General features: G+C 46.6%; 1 protein-coding gene across 3 annotated transcripts in view; it reads right to left on the reverse strand.

Moving 5' to 3' along the window:
* Window positions 1–487: 487 nt before the first annotated feature.
* Window positions 488–19,342, reverse strand: part of pola1 (polymerase (DNA directed), alpha 1) — a 34,629-nt gene continuing 15,774 nt past the window's right edge. For all 3 annotated transcript variants that reach the window (XM_086101416.1, XM_086101417.1, XM_086101415.1), the window contains 5 exons: window positions 19,105–19,286; window positions 15,911–16,042; window positions 11,965–12,081; window positions 7,498–7,594; window positions 488–1,109 (listed from right to left, as the gene is read on the reverse strand). In XM_086101416.1, coding sequence (XP_085957542.1) covers window positions 973–1,109; window positions 7,498–7,594; window positions 11,965–12,081; window positions 15,911–16,042; window positions 19,105–19,286 — 665 coding nt within the window. In that variant the 3' untranslated portion in view covers window positions 488–972. The remainder of the gene's footprint in view (window positions 1,110–7,497; window positions 7,595–11,964; window positions 12,082–15,910; window positions 16,043–19,104; window positions 19,287–19,342) is intronic.

Here is a 19,342-nt window from a genome sequence, read left to right on the forward strand (position 1 = left end):
TGCGGATTTGGAACTGGGAGTCGCGGCTTGGAGTTTGAAGCGGATTACGTGGGACAGGAGAAGTGAACTCATCTCTTTTCGTCAACGGACGCTACAGCTTCGTGTTTGCTTTCAAAGCTTAGCTTGTAGCAGACGTGTGCACATTTTCAGCATGACGTCTCTGATCCACTGGTGAAAGGACACTTGTGACAAACACACGCAGGGTTGAAAGGACAACTTTGCTGCTGTGAATTGGGAATTTCTCCATTGCGAGACTAATAAAGGCTTTATCTTATCTTACTAGATCAGATTTTATTGACACTACCGGAGAAGGATTGGTTTTACAGTATGTATTGTTATTATTGCGGTCATAATGTCTCATGACGAGGCGTTACAACCGCAACAAAGAACTACGCTTTCACGGCGTCCATCAAAAGGAAATTGACGCGTTACCAAACGTGATCGCTGGGATCATGTCGAAAAAAGAGGCCGCCGGGAGCAACACAAATGACAAGATCAAGACCGCATTTATTTCCCTTTTTTTAATGTTTCAGTATCAAGGACACGCTCAACAATATCAAAACAACAACACAAATGACTCTCGTAATTACAACGCTTGGCATAAAACAAACAAAAAACACATCCTGAAGCAATAATCTGACAAGCTGGGAGCAAGGGGGAGCGAGGAGTGGAGTGAAAAGGGACCAAAACGTTCAAACGGAGGCGGTGCGGGAGAAAATTTGCTGCTCCATGCCGGGAAGGCAACACGTGTGGCCCCCATCCCCCACCTTACACCAAAGTCAACTCTTGCATCCTTTATCATGCTGCCTTGTAACAAACGCACGCAGATGCAGAGATGCGGTCTGTAGCCTGATCTGTCATTGAGATGTCATTACTTTCCTCAATACCAAAGAGCGGTGTAATTGATGGGGGGTTGAAAATATTTCCCAGAACCATGAGATGAACAAAGAAATCTCATCCCGCATCCCATTTTTACTTGAGGGAGGTGAAGGCTTGGAAGAGTTTGGCCAGGTTAATTTCTGAGTAGCTACTGGTGGCGAGCGCTTTCTCCGGCACTTCTTTCAGCTTCCGGTACGCGTCCTTTTCTTTGGTCCACCAGCCAGCGCGAGCTGAAGGGGAGGGCGGGGTGGAAATGATTTTGTTACTCTCAATTATCATGAATTGGATCAAACATATAACTGGGGGACATGTGGCGAATAACCCCGGGGAAGACAATTTTTGTTGAGGTTATACGTCCGACACCGGTTTGAAACATTTTTTTTGGGGTGCGTAATACAAAACAGATCTCAGTTTTCCTCTGTCACACCAAGTTTAGGGGCTGTCGGATCCCCATTTTTGTAAAAAATTTAAAAAATAAAAAAAGTGAACAAAACCCTAAGATGGGATTGTCACAAGCTTTGAAAACAAACACACACACAAAAAAAAACGAGACCGCAATTTTGGAATCAGAACACCAGTTTGTTGTAATCAGCCTAAAAATCCGACTCAACAGACCTCCCCCCCTCCCTCAAATGTTCCCCAGTGTATTAAATCTCCCGTATAGGTATTTACCTGGAGATGCTTTGCTATCTCCCTGCAATGCTATCACTTTGCGGGTCGGGAAGGAGATCACACAATTGGACCGGCGCAAGCACAGAGAAACAAGAGATCAATACATGAGTCCAGCGAGAGCATGAGGTCGATACCTCGCGTGTTATCCCCTCGGGTGGGCCGCTGTGAGACGAGCGATAGCATCTCAGACAGGATGGCCGCGAAATCTTCCCATCGGTACAGCAAGCGAGGAGTGCGCATCAAGTGGCCATAAAACAGTCCTAGCGCACTGTCGGCCCCCAAGACGTATGATGCTGCGGCCGGAGGGACCGCAAATAATGTGTTGGGTGTGATTACGCCACTCGTGCGGATGTCAAAATTCATATATGGCTCCATTCTCTTCTAATTGCAATTTAAAGTAGGACGCCACATCTTCCTTTCCTGGATCTTTAAGAATAACTTTGCTGCCGCCACCACACAGAAGTGAAGTGGATATTTGTTGCTCCGGAAGAAAGAATAATTCAGCGATTGCTTTTTTTTAAATTTTTTTTTTTGAGGCAGTGGTAACGAAGAGTGTTCATTCAATACATTAAGATGGAAAGGTACCGTAAATATTGGACCCAAAAGGACTTAATGCAAACACAGACATCCAAATTGTCCATATGGTCACATCTCCCGTCTTGCCCTTCCTTCTTCCCGCTACATTAGTGGATGCTGTATAAATAGAAGCCTACCCGGTGGCCACGAGAACAAAGGTTAGATACACAGAAACGCACACCCCCCACGCACACACACGTGATGCGGTCGAAGTCAACGGCATCATGAGAACATACTCGTGCTAACACGGACACGGATGCTGGGAGAAGGGAGACACAAATGAGTCTATTTATCTGGGTAATAGAAGTGGGGGGAGGGCAGGCGGGCGGGGGGGGGGGGGTGATGGTGCATGATCAAGCGAAAGCAATCATGTCATCATTTCTAAAAAGGTAGAAAATCATCCCCCCAGCATTGCTCGCTGCCGCCTCAATCACAAACGTTGGATAGATAAAGGATTTAAAAGAGGAACAAAAATAGAAGAAAGAACAAGTTGGAGAAGTATGCACAAAGGAGCTCATACAAATCACCTCCACTGAAAGACAAGTCTGGAAAGTCGAGACGAAATTTCCATGACACGATCTACTAAACTGCAGCGAGTGGAAGAATTTAATTGCTCGTGTGCTTTTGCGGCAAACCATCGATTGGTTTGAGGGAGAAATTTACATCTGCGTCGTAATGAGGACGGATTGTGTGAGCGGCCCACTTAAGACGCTCATACTGTACTCGGGTGCTCGCCGCACACCGAACGACGCGGGCGAACGGCACCGAATAGTGCACCGCTGATGACCATCTTTGCTGCCATTCCAAATTTGGATTATAGCCGAATGGCGTCACAGGCCAAGGTGGGCATTTTACAAAGTTTTGCCGCTACGTCATTGGCCAGCCGTCAGCCGCCCGGGTAGCTGTTCGTCACGTCATTTCAACCACGCTTCCGTCGCTAAATTTCAGCGGTCAGCCAGTTCGACCGTCAGTCCCGACTAGAGTCATTTGCTGAAATTGCGTCCTTAGCAGTTCATATTGACTGAAAACAAAAGCTATTTCAACCAAATACATCTTAAAATGTCAAGTTCAATTTCAACATCGGTCCCCAAAATTGCTCGCAGCTTCACAATTCTTCAATCCATTGCGAGTTTTCGTGCAGTTTCTGCATGAATTTCTTGGCACGATATCAAAATAGCCTCCCGGAGCTTCCGGTTGCAACAAGCGAAGTGGCAAATTGCCCGAGTGACCTGCCGCTCGCCAAATTCACCCGCATTTCTTTGGGTTGGCTGGCGGTAATGTCGAGCACAGGCTTTAAGATACGATTAATCTACAATCAAGTTGACCAAATTCTTGAGGTTCAACAAACCAATATATTATGCCCAACATCTGCAGGAGAAGATTGATTGTTCACGCCACCTACAACAATACACACGCACGGATACATGCGAGCACCTCAGGGGTTTGCCTTCGCTTCAGCAAAGGTGCCGCAATTCTGGCAGCGCTGGGCACGAGCATGTCAGGGCTCCGCACGCTCTAACTAGGTGTAAATACAATAACAAGCCTGTAATTAAGTGAGCATGATGAAGTTAATGGAGATCGGCCATCGTGTCGGCCGCCCCCATGAATATTCGATTAGGCCGGTGGCGGCGGGCAGCTGGAATAGCAGTTAATTTAATCACCACTCGGAGCACGGGGGAAACTTCTTTGTGTGAGTGTAATTGCACAGAATGAATAATTGAGTCGCCAATCGCACCCACGGACTTGGCCGTGCCCCAGAAAGGAAAAGGGAGGATGAGGAGAGGGATGGAGGTAGAGAGAATGCAGAGGGGAAGGAGGAGAAAGGAAAGAGAGGAGAGGGGGGTGGGGGTGGGGGGGGGACCAAATGCAGAAGCCAGTAAAAGGGAACATTAGAATAGTGCAGCTTAAGGACAATTTTGTTTTATCAATGCGGCCAAATGACATTACGGCTCACGCGCAATCACGCTGCCCACAGTCCAAGACGCGTAGAGGGGAGGACAAAAAGCAACAGACGCAAAGATGAAAAGTGACAAGTAACGATTGGAACTCGTCGATATGAGATGCCAACCGACGAGGGGGCTTGGGGGGGGCGTTCTCACAAGCGGGCGGCGGTGTCGTGTGCATTATCTATTAGGAGCTCTCCTGCCGCGGATGAAATTACCTCCCTGTTTTATCCAGCCGCAGCAATCAGGCACAAAAACGCCACGCACATGTAGATAAGACGCGCTCGTTCCAACATCGCGTTCCATCCGCAGCCGTTCGACTACAATGTGGCTTCTTGTGAGCACGTATACAAACAGTTGCACAGATCGGGCACATGTGAACGCGGCTCGAAACTGAAAATACAAAAGGACGGTAATGGCCACCGAGTTGAAACTGGACTAGCCGAGCTACGGTTTGCCTGTAGCTAACTGGTATATGTGTATATATTTTAAATACAAAATACAGAGAAAAGGATACTCAGTGGCATTTGTAGTCTTATATAACGTGATCGGTGATGTTGGGGAAATGCTTTACAATCACTTTGTGTACATTACTGACTGACAATCTCAACATCAACTCGCTGGATGAAATGCGGCTTCACGTGCAAAGTCTTAACACTGAAGAACTTGACATAATATCAATGCAGACACGAAAAGCGAGGACACTTCAGTGTTTTCTAGGGTCCGACGGATTAATCGGGTGGACGAATAGGATGCATCCTTAAATATATTCGACTGACCGGTCATTCAAAATAAATAAATAACACACATTCAACTACTGGTAACTCAAACATACACAATGCTAAATGCACGCGTTGCAGTCAAGGCTGCAAACTTTTTTTTTTTTAAACAATACATTTAAGCGGGAAATAGGGACCAAAATCTGCAAAACAATTGGAGCCCACTGAAATGGAATTGGGGAGGGAAATATTTTCTACAAGATTTAACCGCATGCACACGTTCTTACACCAAAAGCACAGAGAATAGAATTGTCTGTCTCATACCCGTAATCTCAGCAATGTAGCCCCTGGGTGTGTAATGCAGTAATATGTGGAATTATGGCCACAGGACAGAGGAGAACACCTTAAACCTATACTTTCTATCAGCATGAAGTTGTGGGTTTGTTCAGGAGCAATGAAAATCTTTTTACGGACCCATTTCTTTAAAAAAAAAAAAAAAAAACGCACCTACAATGACTGTCAGTTCTATCTGCCAATAACGTAGTGATAGACCGTCACGTCCTCCTCCTTCAACACAAAGCGAATGAAGAAGGATGCGGCGTAAAGCTGAAGGTGTTTCAAAGGATAGTTCTGGTAGCAATTGAGAAATACATGCTCGAAACATACTCTCATAGTCTTTTTTAAAAAAAAAAAAAAAAAAAGAATTTTACACAAACTGCTTTGAAACTTCACCAAAGTGCCAGTAGATTGGTGATAAAGCTCCCATGTGCAGCTAAGAAGGGCAAAAGCTTGGAGCAGGGGGAAGCAACCGTTCCTGCTGCTTACCGTTTCCTGCGAAAGGGCTACGAGTGCGATACACACTTCTGGAAGGAAAAAAAAATCTCGAATGACCTTTTACTACTTACATTATGAATACACATTCGTGATATTCTTCGGATACATGCATCGCAATATTCAACACTTTTGCTCGATGAATCTATGCCAATCTGCATTTTCAAGAACAGGGCCGTGGGCTATTCGGCTCGTCGGTGCCCGTGGGCACCGCGTTGGTGACCCCCCCCTCCCCCCCGGGCCGGCTTTGAGGATCTGAAATGTTATTTGACATCCGGTTGAATTTGCAATTGTAAAAGGGCCCCGACCGCTTACAAAACGCGTTCCACTCGGTGGCGTGGGGCGGTACAATACAAGAGTAAGTGGCCGCAAAGCTCAGCGAAATGAAGGGAGGCGAGTCAAGACGTGATTGGCAATGATTGCCTGCATCCAGCCTAAGACAAAAATATAATAAGAAAGCAGAAGTGGGGAGCTATAATCATGTTAGTCGCCCTGCGCTGGTTCAATCCTTTTATTTTAGCGCCTTCCATCATTCGAGTGGTCATCTGCTGATTACAAGTTATATTTACCTCCGTTGTCTCGCTGCCACACAAGCTCGACCGTTCAGGCATACATACATAAATATTTAATAAAATAAATCAATCACTTGGTCGAGGCGTCCTTTCTAATCAAGTGACATCAATCAGGGAGAACTATGCGTCGAGAGGCCTTGCGGCTTCCGCCTCCCCAGCGGCACCCACTGACTGGAGCAGGGTCTCTTTGGAGGGGGGGTAGGAATATACGCTCCATGTCCCATTACAGGAGAAGGGCTATCCTTTCTTCAGCGTGCCCATTACTTCCCCTATCATTTCTTCAAATCTAAAACCTGTTTTCAATCAACACAGCCAAACGAGTGCCTGTCTAAGAGAGCGAGTGAACGGGGAGAGAGAGCGCTAAAGGTGGACATTGAGGGAAGGGCTGGGGGAGCGAGAGGGAGGGCTCTTTCCGCCGTTCTCCCGGTGATTGGAGCATTTTGCATTCTGTACGTGTGCGTGATTGAATCCGTCTCCCAAATTAGGGCTGTTGACTCGAGGAGATGAATGTCCTTAACCCCCCCTTCCCATGTACAATGCCCATACTTTGGTGTGTGTGTGTGTGTGTGGGGCAGCAATGATGACTATTTTAAGTGCAGCCTGGGTAACAGGCTTACTCGGAGCCATTGATTGTTAATGCTATGTTACATTTACAGTATTTGTGAGCAAAAATTGATGGGGGACATTAAAATTCACCCGGCACTCTCACTGCTGTGATTTCGATTTTCAAAGCACGACTGCGGCGTTCCAACACAAACAGCAAAAATGAATAAAATATCACAGCATTTAAAAAGCAACGTCCACCCTCCCCCACTAACTGCAAATGCACAAAACTTTAGAAACTATATTAAAAAACAACAACTTCATAACATTCAATCGTACATTGACACATTTATATCTTCAAAAACAGCTGACGTTACTTTATCACATTCAATGACATGGCACTGGAATGTACAAATAGCCATACCCACATTTTTTTTTTCTCAGAAAGAACATTTTACGGATGCAAGGGCGACTGACTTGAGTTCATTCACAGAATGGATGCATACCGAAAACGATCTATCGGTGTAGATCAAGCTCAGCAATTGTAACTCATACTAACCTGACTTTGCAGGGAACCAAAAAGTGAAGCAAGCAAATCCGGTCTTTATTCCTCGGGGGATTATCCATTGAAAATGTGTTACTAGTTTCATTGGAAATTGTTCTTTGCGGTTTGCGCATTATACCGCACATTCGCAGTACGCTGAGTGAGAGGGGAAACTGTCCGCTGTGTGTGTGTGTGTGTGTGTGTGTGTGTTTGCTTACTTTTCTCTTCTCCCTGTAGTAATTTGTTCATCGCATAGTCCCAGTCAAAGATGAACCTGTAGAAGCAGATCTGGTCGTAGAGGGCCTTCTCCGAGTACTGCAAACGGATGAAAAGAAAAACCCATTAAGTTTGGCGCATTTATGAGAAGACGCAGACCAAGAGGAAATGTGCGGAACATCGCCGTTCCACTTCATGGCGAGAAAGAAAACAAATTGCGCTTGTTGTTCTTTTAACCTTTACTGCAATTAGCCGCAGGTGGATGACGACGAGTAACACCGAGCCGTCGGAGCGGAAGTGGAGAGGAAAGAAAGATAAAAGGGGAAAAAGAGAAAGAGGAGTGAGATGAACAGAAGGAGACACAGATGGAAAGAGAGAGTGAAAAGAAGGGCTCGGGCCTGAAATTCCCCTCCTCCCTCGTAATAGTTTGTTGTGATATGCCATTGTGAGCAAAGAACGCCAACAGCCGAGGCTGTCAATTTGATTAGCCATTATACTGCATGTTTAATTGCAGTTATCGGATCGTCATTTCCCCCGCGACGCTGGAGAGGGCACGCTCAGCCCCCGACCCCACACCCACGTCAGGTGTGTGCAGAGTGCTTTATTATTACCGCCGGGAAGAAGAATCCCCCGACAATTCCTGCGTGTCACCGTTGGAGCGCGCGCGCGCCCATTATACCTGCCAATCGACCGCCGGCGTAATTGTAATTTCAGTTTTTACTACAGCGGCATAATCAAGTGGCAAGAGTGTCTAATGTAGCTGCGCGTCAAATATGATGAGTGCGTGCGTGCGAGAGGTTGGAGGTGTTTAATGGCCGTCGATGGCTGCATGCGTGGCACGCACAGCTGTTGACCGCCGATGTGCCGCCTCGCCAACAACCGAACCATGTCGGGCCGATAATGGAACCTCGCTATTGGTTGCCAAGGTGGCGCAAGCGCAGTCGCACGCCATCTTGGAAAGAAGCACGTCGCGCCACATGCAGGAAATGCAAAGAACGTACACGCGCACGCGTTCACACAATGTAACGCTGATTACAGGCCGGCCGATTCATGAGTTTCTGATTGATCGACAGGTGTCAGAAAGGCGTGGCTAAAACATTACAGGGTGGTTATTGAATTTGTGGCACCTCAACCCCACCTTTCTTTGGCATGCGCGTACGTACGGCCGCCTTGTCATTCGGCTAAGCGCTTTGTTCCCGCGCTGACACCATTTCAATTTGCTCCCCAAATCTGCAGCGTTTTCAGCCTGACTGCCTAAGGAGCAAACCAGCTGTGAAATTGCCTCTCTCCCGGGGGCGCAGGATGCCCCCCCCCCTCCCTCTTCACCACGTCGTACCCCCTTTGCTTGTCTCTGTCCCCTACTGACTCCTCACCCCCCCCATCCTCCAAAACCACTACCCAAAAATGTGTGCACAAGCAACAGGAATGTCAGAAGGAAACATGAATCGTTAAAAAATGTACAAATGGATTTCCGAATCATTCTGTACCCGTTGCGAGTTGCTCTCAGATGGGGGGGAAAAAAAAAAAAAAAAAAAAGCACTCAAGACCTCGCGGTACACAAACAACGTCCCAAGAAGTTGTGCGTCTGACTTTGCTTCAATCAGATGCAATTAAACGAAAAGGCAGCCGGTGCGACAACATGGCCGCGAGGACAAAAACGCAATGGGCCGCAAGGAGATTACAAGGAAGGAACGGCACCTGTGAACAACAAGGCCGCGCTGGTCCGCCATCCGGCCATTTAAAGATGCGATGAGCATTTATTACCGCTGGAGCTAGTCGCGCTGATCAGCTTGACAAGACACCATAATGAGTCAATATATGTAAATCTTTACTAGGCAAACACGACGGGAAACAAAGGCATTTAACTGGTGCTCTCGCCCGCAAGCCACCAACCATTCAGTGCCGGTAATTTCTCTATATTGAAAGGCATAATTGCCTGCTATTTGAAGATATTCATGCCCAATTTTTGAAATTAATTTCAATTGGGGAGAAATGTAGAAATGTCAGCTCCAGTGAAAGGGATTTGATTTCAATTATCCTCGCTCAAAGGACTGTGATTTCCAAATACACTTAAGCAAAATTATGACGAGAATTTTTGTTCGGCAAAATTCAGTGTTTAAAGAGCGATTAGGCGATAATGGGGCAGCTTTGAGGCGGCGGTGAATGCAGCCGTCTCCCTCTGAAAGGCACTCAATTATCTCTGATTGCTCCCGCTATAATGTATCAAATAGAGATACCTGCTATTGCCGTAATTTGTGTGAAAATTAACACGGTGCAATTTCCACTAGAGGGAAAAAGGGAGCTCTAATGGGCGCCTGAGCGTACATCAATAAAGCAAAAAAGGGGGGTGGGGGGTTGTGGAGGGAGGGGGGAATAAGTGGGAGAGCTAACGAGGGAGTGGGGGGGAGAGGGGAAGAAAGTGAAAAGAAAAGAGCAGGGGCAAGAAAGCGGTGAATAAAAAGGGAAAAGAAAGGCAAAGTCAGGAGGGATTTGAAACGGGGCGTGGAAAGAGGGGCTACTTGAGTTAAGCGCCGCGTACGTGGGTGGGTGGCGGCGAGGACGGTGACGAAAGGAACAGCAAGGGAAAGGGGAAGAGAAAGACATTTAATTTCCTGAAAATACTACAAATTGCACCTGTGCATAACTCCCCCAAATTACCAACCAATCAAGGCAGAGTGCCTATTACTCCGCCATTACATGGAGATCGGATCGCACTCTGATGCTGCGTCCAGCCGGAGAGGGCGGAAGAGGCAAAGGCAAAGTGAGATGGACGGAGAGACAGACGGGGTGGAGAGCGCGATACGGGGGAGGGAAGAGAAGCGAGCGGAGGCAGCGCCCATCGTGATGCGAAATGGACCATGACGCTAAACAGAAAAAAAAAAAAAAAAAAAAAGGGACCAAACAAGTCGATTTACATTCCAGTGGCGGATGCGGCAACACGAAAATCTGATTGCCTTTCTGGCTCATCAATCATGATTATATTAATAACGCTATTATTTCCAAGTACATCAGGATTGATCATCTAACTTGCGTCAAAAAGAAATTGCAGCTCCAAAGTATTCAACGTTCTTAGCAGCTCACTCTTCTTAAAATAATAAGCTCACTCTCAACTGTGGTTATGCAGTCTTGTCAACAGTACTGCAGCTGGCTGTCTTCATTATCTTGGGCCTTCCGCGTAATAAGTAATGACAAAGTGTGTCGCTAAACATGATGTTCCGGAGATGGTAAGGCGTAGAGAGGCTGCAAGGCTTAGCGAGAAACGATGGTCGAGTGAGCAGGGGAGAGTTTTTATCCAGCCTGTGGTTTCAAGTGCCACAGCCCTCAGGTACACACACCAACAGCCTTCTAAGTGGCCAAAGTGACAGCATAAATTGGGCTTCTGAGTTACAATCTGTCGCCACAAAGTCAGAGACAGCAAAGTATTGAGCGCAGTGGATTAAGACCCCCCCCCCCCCCCTCAATAAAAAACAAAAAAACCTGACAGTAGAGTTAGGGCAAGAGTTAAAACGGAATAGGACTGAGGACAGGCAGACTGGACAGTCACGCTCAAGAGGGAGAGTGTTGTTAAATCCAGTGGTCAAGCTAACCAAGTGCTCACAAGGTGCTGAAAGTTCCAAAAACAGCAGGTAACATTGAGCCCGGTAGAAGGGTGCTCCGTTGCTGTCAACACACACCTTTAGCTAGACTGGCAAAAGATTAGTATGACGCACTGTACTTCGATACAGTGTCAGTGTCATGGCCGAAGCCACCTTAAATTTGTTATTGTGTTAAACTGATAACCGGAGACGGATGATTTTCTGCTAATTGAACCGCCGGGATGCATGTCATGTCATACGTAAGCATATTTGACAATAAAGATGACCTTGACCTTAAGATGGTCCCTAAAGGCTTCGCTGGACTGGACGCATGCACGTCACCGACACTTGACAAGTCGAAGGTCGAGGCAAGTTCGTGTGGTTTTTAGGTCGAATTAACTAGCTAGAAACGAGCTTTGGCCGGCTCGCTCAGAGACATATTTTGTAACACTCGGGGCTTGGACCTTGAGAATTTCGGCAACCTCCGGAGTGACTGCCATCTTGAACCTGGAGTGCCACAAGGGTCCCGCCACTTCAACTATTATTATACAAAAAATGTGGAAAACCAACATACGCCGGATAATTTGGAACACGGTGGACAACCACAGTAAGAAACTTAATCATAGTGAATCTGTGAAAGAAAAACCTCTGTCAAGGCACAATTTTGATTTAGCTTTTCCATTACATCTTCGTCCACGGTGCTGATGTACTTCATGAGGTGTGTAGAAGTGAAATAGAACAGTGATACATAGATGCTCCATACAGCATGTGGAGCGTTTTCAGCTCCACAGCACCATCACCTGGACAAATCCGCCAGGAACTAACTATCGGTGTGCTTGTGTGTGGATTTATGTCAGATTCAACCCAAACAGTGATGAGGTGCTCGTGCGTTACCTCGGGGCGGAGTGTCGCTTTGCTGCAACTTGGGCAGATGGGTCCGTGGCGGGAGAAGGCAACGGGCAAGCGCCTGGTCCTGTTCTGGCAAGCCTGGTCCTCACAAACCAACCAGCCCTTCAAGAGACACGCACGCACACACACACACATACACACGTTTTTGTTTTGTGCACGTGTTTTGTGTGTAGTTTTGTACTCGTTTGTTCATGCATTGGTGAGTTCATGCATTACACAGTTTTAGCGCTAAGGTCCGCAGAATGATGCTTACGAACCCGACTTGGACCGGACCTAATGGTATCATCATGTTCAGCTAAGTTGCGGCTGCGGGAGTGGGAGTTATTTGCATTTGCCAATATTAGGCGCCGCACCGCTCCAATTGTATTTCAGCAGCTGGGTGATGAAATGGTAAACTTAAGAGGGATGATGCTGTGCATTTGTCAGACAGGCAGCACAGTGGGCAGCCACAGTTTGCCCCCCCGGGTTGAGTTAGTGACCCTGGACAGGTGCTGAGGCCCGACTATCGCAATAGGTCTGGACTCTTACAAGCAGCCCACCCACTCCTCCCATTAGCTCCTTATGCCCTGTTATTAGTAAATGGAGGGGTGTGGGGGGGTGTTAATGCCCAACTAATGACAGAGCATAAGAAGCAGTCATCAATGCCCAGGCTTCCTTCCTTCCATTCACTAACTCCAAATAAATCCCGACAGCATCTGCAACCTCAACACTCCTCCCCAAACTGTGATTCCAAAAGACTGCAAAAGTATAAATTGCTGATGCAATCGCGTAAGTTTGCTGAAGGTGCTGAAATAAATTCTCAAGTCAATTTTGATTCAAGCCATAGATTAAAGTGATAGACAAAGAGAGAGGGGGGAGAAATCTGAAACAAGGAAATCATGAGGAGCAAAGAGGTGCGCGGGGTGTCATCTAATCAAGGTATTTTGCCAGACTTGGGAGTGGAGGTGTATAGTCTGTCGTGGGCGGTATAAAGGCCCATAATTGCGTAATTACATGAGTGAATGCACGACATACTGTATGCAGACGTCAAAATGACTTCTACGTCATTTAACTCAACAGGGCAAGAGCAGGACACGGCAGGGTCCTCGGAAATAGATGTAGGCCGACATCAAAAACCTTCGTGTCCGCTGAAACTCTTTCGTCATTTCCGTCTTCGGTAGCAGCGGTGGATCCGTGGATTATGCCAGCCTTCTAAATAATTATTTGGCCTGCTATCATAATACCCTTAAATTATGCAAAATATCGGAACTGTCAAAAACTGTCAACACACACCCAACTAGCCAACACATGGGACACAGAGTCCTTCAGTTCTTTGGCATGACGACCCCCCCCCCACACCCCGCCGCTTCAGTCAGTGCTGTTTATAAATTAGATTATAGCACATATGCTCTCATGATATCCTTCCATTTTCTAATCTGTTTATCTTCTCACGAGGGTCGCGGGCGTGCTGGAACCGATCTCAGCTGTCTTGGGGCGGTCAGCGAGGGTTGCCAGCCAATCGCAGGGCACACATAGACAAAGAACCTATCATGATATCATTGAGCAAATATCGAGGTATGTTATGACGAGTTACTCTGTGATTCCTAGGCCTGGTTTGCAGGCGTTTAAAAGTGTATTTTGCCCCTCATGGGTAGATGGTGGAAAAAAAAAGATGAAATTCAGAAAATCTGTCAAAATGACAATAGATGCTATTTGATGTTCCACGGATGGCATAATTGTCTGAGATCTATTGTCAATATTAACATGGAGCCAGCATGATTCCCTGTGCCAGTGGATTCCACTTGCACACGGACACAAAACCACCAACACTTGGCTGCCAAAATTGCCAGCTCTAGTCACAAAGACCTAAAATCGATCTACTTTACAAACACATTCAACTCTGCGCACACGCACGCACACACAATAGAGCTCAAACGGTTCCACTTTGTACACTCACCCGCTTAATCAAAGCTTCTCAATTCAACACTTTGACCTTTTGTTCGGAACAGGATTATCACTTTCTCCTGTCTTCATTCACCCTTTCCCACTTCGTCTTGCCCCTCAGCCGGTTTCCAGGGGCGACCCGCACATTGAGGGTAATTGCAATAATTTGTTAAATGCCATGGCAACGGCACTTTGATGGGAGGGGTTAAAGAAGAAGAAATGGTTGGTTCAATTAATCTCTCATTTTGCAAAGACAGCAGGACCAGAAAAAGAAAACAGAGTGTTTGCCTATTCTCAGAGTACAGGTTTATTCATAATGACAGGGAGGGGTTGGTAGGGGCGGGGGGGGGTTCACAAATGATTAATGTCCCCGTGGTTGAGGATGCCAACACAATTGTAGGCGAGTTACTCGTGACCACACACACACACACGCACACACACAAAACAAATGCAAAGCTTTGCCTCTCTGGCCAGACAAACGGCTCTATTTGAACTCTCCCTCAGGCTGAAAGGAATCCTTAATTACACAATATTTCCCCTCTTCATTGCCCCGCTGTGTCCACTGCAGTTCAGTCACTTGTGTGAGAGAGAGAGAGAGAGTGTGCGTGTGAGGTGTAAGTATTCAGTGGCAGCAGCTGTTTCACACATTGTGACAAAAGAGTTGAGAGGGACTCATTCGTCACACATTCCCAATAATTGATTTCTGTTCAGCACTGTGGGAGAGTAGCACACACACACACACACACACACACACACACACACAAAGTTTTACAGACAGTGCATTCCACTCCCTCAGGTCCAACATCTAAGTTGCCAGAAATTCCTAAGTGAAAGAGAAAGGGGAATGTGTGCGTGTGTGTGTGTGTGTGGTGGTGGGGGGGGGGGGGGCAGCACAACCAGCAACACTTGAAACATAATTGGCCAGCATTAAAAGTAAGGAAAATGTGATCGTTTTGTGCTTCTTTTTTTGTAAGCGACTTGGCCTCCCCTATAAAATTGTAACATTGAACACTTGTAAAGCAGCATAGTTAATGAATATCAACATACGACTAAGTCATGGTCACAATACACAACGGCGGCAACATCACCTCTTTACTCTTCTTATGCAATGTCTGGTGTGTGCCAAGTGCACTTAGCTCGGTTCATGATCCAAGAAATAGTAGTAAGCGAATATCAGAGAATCAGATGTTGACAAAAAAGTCGGTTGAAAATCCGGATTACATTTGGGACTCACTGTTGCCTCTGCAGAAAAAAAATGGGAATGACGCTTAGCGTGAATTGGTGAATGCTAAGTGCTCAGGGAGGTTCAAGGTCACAAAGATATAGACATGATCAGTAACAATCGTCACCGTAATTTTGTAGCCGTCAACAACGGTGTGGTGAGTGCCCGGGTGACGGAAGGCACGTAACGCAAGCAGATTTCTCATTGCCACATCGTGGCAAAATTGCATTCTTTTTGTCACTTTTTAGGAACCAACACGACCACATGTTAAATTTACAAACGGCTAAGGAAAGGGACAAATGTGCTCTTCAATTGACATTTGAGTATTTTCATGGATCATGATCCAAACAAATATAACTGGTGCTCTCTTACTTTTGCAAGCATAATGTGCTCTTTGGTAGAAAATGTCAGCGCTGTGCCCCCGCTGGGGTTTGCTTCATCTTCTGTCCAAGATATTTTTTTTTTGATTGCTTTCCTTGCCATTACCGCACAGGCTGCCTCCATTTTCACACACACACGAGGAAAACTTGACTGCATCTTAGCCTGAAGAAACGCAGACGCATGTATTTAACCAAATGAAGCCCATTGGTAGGCAAAAGGCATTGCAGATTCAAATGAGCATCAACTTGGAAGATAAAAAGTGGCTTGCAGCGATGTGCAAGTCAAGCAAGTTGAAACCGAAATGGGTTGGAGGCCCTGCAGACAGTCGGTGTGTGTGAAGCACTGCAGTGATTTATCATAGGAGAGGCCACACGAGTGTACCGGACCGCAAACAGAAATACTCACAGAGTAGTATTTCTTGACGTGGCGTCGGATGTCGAGAAGCAGTTTGTTGCCGATGTTAAAAGCGTAGTCGATGGGGCGGCCGCCACAAGGCACGTGGCAGCATCGCAAAAAGCTGGGTTCCAACGTTGATCCCTGAAAGACAACATGCATCCCTCCACAATTTAAAAAAAAAAAAAAATAATAATCGACAACCACATGAGTTCATAATGGTTCATGAATCATCCAGCAGCGTCACCTCAACTACATTCACTGAGACAATTTGTTGTCAACGGCAATGACCTGAGCAGCTGAGCACGTCACACAGAACGCGAGTGACGTTGGCTCGAATGGAGTCATTTAGTGCCGTGTTGAGCAGCGCTCGGTTGTCATCACCGAATCACGGGCTCCGCTGAAATTAATCGCCGCTCTCACCGTGAGAAGAAAAACACATCTGTTTCGTATCCACCAGTTAAAGAATAGCACATCTGGCTGACTCATTTCCATTTTAAGGAGTTGGTGGACTCCCGATGCACGCGTGGGTGTACTTGCAGCGATCAGCGATGTGACCGTTTTGCACTTTGGGTGAGGGACAAACGCTCTTCTTGAATTCCGGCAGCCGCAGAATATCGAATGAATTCTACACCGTAGGAAAGGTTTCTTCTTCTGATTGATACAACTCTTTGCGAACGAAGACTCCATTGACAACGTCCCGAGATATACCTCGGAAAGCGAGAATTGTTAACCCAGCCGACTGCACACAATCAACGTATATCGTGGTCAGTCACAACATTAGACAAGGAAAAGAAACAATCAGGCTTGCAGAACTCAATTCCTGGTAAAATCAGACATCCATGGAAGAAAAAAAAAAAAACAGTCCATAACAATTAGACACAGTCTAACTGATTTAAACACCCATTTCAATTCTGAACTCCATTTAACGAGTGCACTGACAGCAGCAAAGAAAAGCTTTCAAAGACAGGCGCATGCAGGGTGACCCCCCACACCCCCACCCCCACCCCCGCCACCTCACCACTCGGCCTACATTGGCACTTTTAGTAAAAACAAAGACTTTTGATGCCTTGGGTGTCAGCTGCCTGCCTCGCCTAAAGGCAGTTCAATGAATGAAGTCTCTCCAATTTTGTGTTTCATTCCTTCTCTGCTCGACATGACCTCCTCCTCTGCTACTTTTTTAACTCGCTCGCTTCATTCCGATAACAGACATCCACCCCCAAACAAAATTATGCACCTCCTTACTTTACTTGCCAGCTCTTTAATGACCGAGCAATTCAATAAAACGATGAAACACTCGTCTTGATGTCAGCCTCGCAAAGGAGTTGCAATCAATCTCGTGTGCGGGGCTTACAATGTGACCCAAAAAACATATCATTGACATCCAAACCTCCTGCCTGCCTTGAAAAGCGCACGTTAGCGCTCTTCAACATTTTCAAACGGTTTACTGTGTCAGCTGACTGTTACTCATCTGCGGCATGATAATGTGCATGTTGATTTAACTGGCCGCACCTCTAAAAAAGTGAACTGGTGGGGGGGGGGGGGGGGGGGAGAATCCCTGCGGCACCTTCAAACAACTCTCCTCCCCTGTCTGTCCTCCATCATCTGTCACCGCCTCCTCCGAGCCCGCCTGGCTATGCGTCAAGGCCCATCTGTCCTCCCCTCTCAATGAGCCGTTTGACCATGTTGGCCACCCTAATTAACTTAGCATCTTATCAGTGACTCATCGTGGGGAAAACACAAGCAATGAAACATATCACGGACAATCAAGTCTGATGCTGGTAACCAATTAACTTCCACGTTAGATTTAGAAGAGGCAAGAAGACTTTAGCTTTGGCGTTTATGCCTGACAGTTGATGACAGATTCTTTCGATTCCAAATATGGCCAGAGAGCATTTCATCATTTAATGGAAGCTGCTCGAGGCTGCGGAGGATAAGCGGGATGTCAGGTTCATTAGAGGCTTCAAGACGAGAAAAGGCTGCGTGCCCTACTCCTCATTACAAGCTGATAGCGCACACATAACCTTGGCCTGACAAGCGATCTGCGCAAATGCGTATGTGTGCGTGTCTACAGAACGGCCCGGGTTCAGGAGAGGCTTTTCAAGTCGTGGTGTCCAAACTACGCCAGTGCAAACAAGAGTCCGTATCGGAGCCAGGCGGCTGTCTAAAAATACGAGCGGAGACACAATATAGAGGAGGACCATGAATCACTATTCTTACACCGATCTGCCTAAGAGTCCATTTCACCGGTCCAAATGCTCACTAATGATTAAAAAAAAAAAAAAAAAAAAGAGCCAACAATCATGTCGTTAGCATTTCAATTCATTGTATACTCAAGCTGTACACACACGGTACAAACTTGTGTTTGCGCAGCAGGCTCAACGGCAGCTACGTAGGTTCAACGGTGCAGGATGGAAGCGACCCGTTAGCCGGGACCAGATAGCGTCATGAACTGGTCAGACACTCTGCAATGGATACAGGCTATTTTAAGAAAACATTTCAAGAGTTAGTTTTTATTAGGCACAAATCTCTGCAGGGTCTTGACCATCTGCTTGACATTTATTGATGGAACGCATCCTCCGCATCCTTTAGGTGTTGCTCAATCAAAGTTGTTTGCTCCAAGTATTACAACGAAGCTGCTTTTAGCCACTTTGAACTCTCATCGGAGGACATGAGAGCGCGCCGCTCTTGAAAAGAGCACGTCACTCATCTCTCTGCCTTGGCGGATATCCCGATTGTGGTTGTCATTGGCTTGACTCAAGTATGACCGTGACATATATGGCTTCCTAATTCACCATTTGGAACTTTTTGAAGGGATCGTCACAGTTGGGAGTCGTTTCAATATCCCACTCATGTCGATTAATTAGGTTAGCAAAATACAAGACGGCTCAGGAGGGCGCCAAGTCACTCTACGCCGCACACTAATAAACCATCTCAAATGAAGGCGCCACTGCAAACGTACTTGGAAACTAAGCAGCATCGGTTTGACTTTTTTGAAACGCTTGTATTCCGTCCAATCAGATGAAGGTGGATAGCGAGCAGCCGACAGCATATTGCAGGCATTTAACCAAAACGAACACTCGCATGACAACTCGTCAAAACATGTTAAAGCCTCATAATGTGGATAAGGTGCTTCTGAGTCAAAGGAAGTATTCTTTTGGATGACGAGGGCAAACGCTGCAAAAGAGTGAAGGAAAACAACTCACGGCTCCTTCAAACGCGCTTTCATAAATGTTCTCCTTCCCACACTGAGGGCAGGTGAAAGTGAACCTCTCGCAGTCTTTGTAGTGCTCCTCGTCCGTCAGCTGGATTGGCCCTCCGAGAACGCCGCCCACCTCCTCCTCTCTTTGGTGCAGCTGATGAGACCGGAACTGACTGGGGTCAAGACCTGAAGCGGAAACCAATGCTTGAAATTGCGCCTCGCACGTTTCGCGGCAGAATGGT

The sequence above is a fragment of the Hippocampus guttulatus genome, chromosome 21, assembly GCF_054856545.1.
Source record: "Hippocampus guttulatus isolate MCC_2025c chromosome 21, RoL_Hgut_1.0, whole genome shotgun sequence".
NCBI lineage: Eukaryota > Metazoa > Chordata > Actinopteri > Syngnathiformes > Syngnathidae > Hippocampus > Hippocampus guttulatus.